At 39.1% G+C, this 5,290-nt stretch overlaps 1 protein-coding gene across 1 annotated transcript; it reads right to left on the minus strand.

Moving 5' to 3' along the window:
• Positions 1–266: 266 nt before the first annotated feature.
• On the minus strand, positions 267–4,678 carry LOC139888711 (uncharacterized). The gene is made up of 3 exons (XM_071871704.1): positions 4,496–4,678; positions 3,306–4,385; positions 267–656 (listed from the first exon to the last, which is right to left on the minus strand). Exons 1-3 carry the CDS (start codon positions 4,676–4,678, stop codon positions 267–269), a joined length of 1,653 nt encoding a protein of 550 aa, XP_071727805.1.
• Between the last annotated feature and the right edge of the window lie 612 nt (positions 4,679–5,290).

Genomic DNA, 5,290 nt, shown 5'->3' on the forward strand with positions numbered 1-5,290 from the left:
GCCGGTGATGTAGCTCTCGATAGCGCAACATATAGCTGTCTGTAGCCGAAAAGAGGTTTCAGTAGATAAACTCCAATTTGGTTGAGCGATTGACCCTGGCTTTTGTTTATAGTCATCGCATATGAGATTTTTAACGGGATTTGTTGTCTCTTCAGAATGAACGGCAACGTTGGTTCCTTGTGGATAAGGCTCATTCTTGGGGAAAAGACCTTCTCACCGATGCGGGTACCCGTAATAATTTCAGCTTCCACTGACTTGGATAACATCTACGTAATTATCATTCGGGTTCCATTACAAAGCCCACCTGCTATGTTAATGTTGCGAAGCAGAATGGCTGGTACACCCTTTTTTAAATGCAGTTCATGTGGTGGCAACCCAGGGTAGTTCAGCGTGTTTAGATATTCTGCAGGGTACAACAACTCCGCCTCACCACCGTCATTTCCATGTGGAGTTGCAGTGTCATAGCTGCAGTAAGTTGTAACTGGACCATCAACCATATCGACGATTAAGCTGTTTATCGTATCGGCAGCGTCGTTTTTGGGACAGACAATTGCTTTTTGATGCAGGTCAACTGCGGATGGATTTTGCAGCGATTCACGAGGGTATATAAAAGAAATCAGATTTGCCAACCCATTTTCATCATCAGGAATACAGAACTGATCAGGGATTTATACCCAATGACTATTCAACGGGTCTTCTGTGTCAGACACACCAATTTCACCATTTCCTACCCTCAACAATTACTTCGAAAAGTCTGCGTTCTTCACTGTAACATCCCGCATTTTTCCATTAAATTATTTTAACGCCCGTCTTTTTTTTAATAATATCTTTCGTTATCTAAATTCGTGTCCTTCGTTAACTAACATTCGTGATATTTTCGTTATTTAATTATAACATCTACCGTTGATTCGCGTATTTAAAATAATTCGTTTGGCTAATTCACTCACCCGCTTTAAAACTCGAGGGACCAAAGTTGGCTAGTGGGCAAACTAGTTGACTATGTCAACTAGTCAACCCACCACCTCATCCATTCATTTTCTTCAACCTCCCACTTCTCTCTGCTACTTCCATTTTTGAGCTCTCAAACTCCAAATCCTAAATTCATCATCTAAATTCAATCTAACAAGCAAACATCAAAACAAATTACATATTCGTGATCATCTCTTCATCCTCTACATTTTGGTACCAATTTCATCTCATTTGGGTAACATTTCTAAAACACTAAATTTCTCTAAATTCGTTTTATATACTTGAAATGGTGTTAGTTAGTGTCTATGGCTCGTGTATAATATGAATATATGATTTGTTCGCTCGATTTGTTGTTTTGAGTAACTAGTTTGAACATTTGAAATGGGTTTGCTTAATCTTGCATTTTGGATGAGTTAATGTTGTTAACTTGTTAAAGTTCATGTTTTAATTGTGTTACTAGTATCACTAGCTTCGTTTTGATGCGTAGGTTGATTAAGAAAACTTCAAAAACATGAATATTGATTTTTGTGGATTTTGGTTAGGGTTTGATAGACTTAAAACGAGCTTTTGATGTTTCGAATGCCATGAAATGTTATTGGTAAGTGTTTAGTTGTAATGTATGTTTCATTACCTTCAAAACGGCAAATCATACATGTAAATTGGTTGCCCGAATCATGAAATGCGTTTTACAAACTTGGAACTTTGATTATGAACGTTCATTGAACATTTGACGAGAATTTGATTATTTTAAATGCATGTTTTGATTGATAATATGTACTTAGTTGTATTCCTTGTCAAACGAGCTTTCCAACGATATAAGATACGCATTCTAAGTGTTTACGGTTTGTATTTTGTGCTTGAAAGAGTTTTGATTTGGGACTTGAACAACTGAGACTGACCAGGTACCAGCACACGACCAATACCGCGGCGCGGCAATCCTGGGTCGCGGTGCGACCTAAGCCGTGTTCCAGGTTCTGTTTTCGTGATCCATTTCACGTAAAATGTTTGGCATGCTATGGACCTCCGATTCACATGAGACTTGTTCTAACATGCTTATATATGAAAATTTAGCACAGAAAAATAGTTCGGGACCCGACCCGAACGCGTTGACTTTTTTGTTGACTTTGACCGACCAAAGTTTGACTTTTTGTCAAACTTAACCAAATGATTATGCAATCTTTCTAACATGATCCTATACTTGTATCTTGCATGAAACTTGACAATTTGATTCACATGCTACATAATCGAGTCGTATTGAGCCATAGGACTAATTGAACATCTTTGACCAATCGTGACTATCGTTATTGATACAACCTATTTGTTTAGGTCGAGACTAGCATTGTTCTTGCACACGCTACTCGTTGAAGTAAATTTACATTCATACACTCAAGGTGAGATCATAGCCCCACTTTTCAAATACTTTTATACTTTTAAAATCGTGGGATGAGAAAACATATACATTACATACTTATATATACTTTTCACATGTATATATATACTTTTCATACTTTGATACTTTGAATACTATACGAAAGCAAAGATACATACGAGTTAGAACGAAAATCCTCAAGTCCAATTATCATTAGTTACACTTGTAGGGTGTAAGCGAGAAATTATGTTGTGTGGCCATGCGGGTTTGACGAACCCTCATTCAGATGAATGAAACGTACTTTCGATGTATAGTGTAGGTTCTAACACTATTATGCAGAGGTAAGATTCTATTAAGTTTTGGTAATTAGGTGCGCGTGATACATACAACATCCTGTGGGATGTATACGCTTGATATTCACTTTATACTAAATCTTATGGTTTACAAACAACATCTTTTGAGATGTATACACTTTGATACAAACACATCTTTAGAGATGTATACGCCTTGATACTAAACCTTGTGATTCAAAAACATACTTTTACAAATACACTTATGATCTCACCAACGTTTTTCGTTGACAGTTTTCTACATGTTTTCTCAGGTTCATACTTGGCTAATTGATACATGCTTCCGCGTACACTTATACTTGCTTGGAGTCAAGCATACATGCATACACTCTGATTACTTGCTTGGAGTCAAGCATGCATACATACTTATGCTATTTATAGCAACCATGATTTTCAACTAATTATGTCGCAAGTTATTTCATTTATACTTTATAATTCTGTAAACTTAAACTTGTTGTCGAACCGTTTGGTAATTTAAACTTGGCAAGTCTTGTACGTTTCAAATGAATGCGACATAATTTTGGTCAAAAGTGTCTCATATAGGGACTACGACCACGTAACGGGACCTAAGTTAGCGGCGCCGTCAAATGACGATTTTTTCGGGTCGCTACATTCACTCTCATTGATGGTGTGAGCCCTGGCCTAAGCAGTCGCATGTTTTCTGCAAGTATGAAAACCTTGAATCGCTGCCACAAATGTGAAGTCGTAATACAAGCACCAAGGATAGCTGATTTCCCTCCTTTTGTCTGAATAGGTAACATTTGTTTAAAGTCACCACCAAGTATCACAGACTTACCCCCAAAAAACTCTTCAGTGTTTCCTAAAATATCTTGAAGACTCCTATCAAGAGCTTCGAAACAGCGCTTATCATTCATTGGCACCTCATCCCATACAATAAGGTCTGTGTTCTGCAATAATATCGTCATATGGGTATTTTTCTTGATGTTGCACATCGATTCATCGGTTATGACTAGCGGTAGTTTGAATCGAGAATGTGCGGTTCTTCCCGAAGGTAAAAGTAGAGATGCAATGCCAGATGATGCAACAGCAAGAACTATCTTACCTCTAGATCTCAGTGCTGTGATTATGGCTTTCCATGAGAATGTCTTCCCGGTGCCACCATGGCCGTATACAAATACATGCTCAGTCTGTTCATTCAATGAAGCGGTTGTTATACGATCGTAAATTTGATTTTGCTTCGAATTCATTTGACGTTCGAGTTCTAGCCGTTCTATGTTTAACACTGTACGATCATAGTTTCTCTCCTCCATGATAAGACGGTTGGCCAAATCAGCGAGCAGATCAGCTGGCAGCGACGGTAATGGGAAATCAGAAATCAATTTTGAGCACTGGTTCAAAAGGATCTCTACTTCATACAGAACAAAGTTATGTAGGTCATCAGCGTTTATATGCAAGTCGGACATATTTAAATTGGCAGCTGCACGAAGTGGTATATCATCACCCATTAGTTTCCAGTGATTTTCCCAAAGAGCAAGTGGGTTCGTAACAGTGCAATAAGACAAAATGTGCGCAAAAAGACAGCGTAGCTGAGACGACGTGGCAGATACGGATGCTTCTTCTAATACCGCTGACCACTCTCTATCATCACCGAGTAACCCAGATGCTTCACACGCAGACCGGTATGTATCATGAACGATCTGGTTGACTGTTCTAATATCTGCAAAGCTCTTGCACCCCTTTCGATGGCACAAAAACATCCTTAGGAAAAATGCTTCTCCATAGGCGGGATGTATATACGATATCCTGCCAATCGATGGTTTCTTTAGGTTTGCCCTGCGTTGCCAACTTTTTTTGACTCGTACCAAACAAATTCGGTTGAAAAATCCAAATATGTAAGGTGGCTTCCGTTAGCTGAAGATGCATTATAATTAAGCCACTCAGTGAGAGTAGTTTTTTTGGCTTCGAAATTTTCAACAATAGCACGCAGAATCTGGACAGCAGGCTTCGTGAGGACAAATGAACCGAGCATCTATAAAGTTTTTAATTCCATCTACCGGTTGCGTCTGCTGCTGTGATTGGCGACTGTCACTGCCTATGGGTTTTGCTATACGAACAGCCACACGGTCAGTACCTTTCGAAATATACTTGAACCGGTATTTAATGAGACTCATCGTACCACAGCATTCAACGTTTATGTGAGCCTAAAAAGTCATACATAGTAGCCTATTGTAAGGAACAACGTAGCTGTTATCGAGGTGGACACCAGCGCACGTTGTATATATACCGGTATTACGCCTGCGGTAGTGAGCACGACCGTTGTCATCAAAGTACGTCTTGTCAATATAATTCTTTGGGAAATTTTTTGAACACGAAAATTTTTGATTGCACGATGCCCGTTTATTGGAAAGGCCACATGGGCCATGCATCATAGTTGCAGATATGACTGCGTAACTGGGAAAATCAATTCTGGGGTTTGGCAGCTCTGCACTTATGTAGTCGTCTAAATTGTCCCTGATAGCTGCAGCAACCGAAGAGTGAACCCAAACCAAAGTGTGGCAATGTGGTAGCCCTCTTTTCTGAAATTCAATCGTATACAAAACTGCAAGACGCAAAGAGAATAGTGTCAATGAATTGGCAACAA

The sequence above is a fragment of the Rutidosis leptorrhynchoides genome, chromosome 2 (assembly GCF_046630445.1).
Source record: "Rutidosis leptorrhynchoides isolate AG116_Rl617_1_P2 chromosome 2, CSIRO_AGI_Rlap_v1, whole genome shotgun sequence".
Classification (NCBI taxonomy): Eukaryota; Viridiplantae; Streptophyta; class Magnoliopsida; order Asterales; family Asteraceae; genus Rutidosis; species Rutidosis leptorrhynchoides.

Coding starts and splice junctions, on each gene's coding strand:
- LOC139888711 (XM_071871704.1), bottom strand. CDS start 4,678: ATGCTCGGTTCATTTGTCCTCACGAAGCCTGCTGTCCAGATTCTGCGT. Junction 4,386..4,495: donor TTTGGTACGAGTCAAAAAAA/GTTGGCAACGCA, acceptor TGCCATCGAAAG/GGGTGCAAGAGCTTTGCAGA. Junction 657..3,305: donor GGCTCACACCATCAATGAGA/GTGAATGTAGCG, acceptor ATCCCTGATCAG/TTCTGTATTCCTGATGATGA.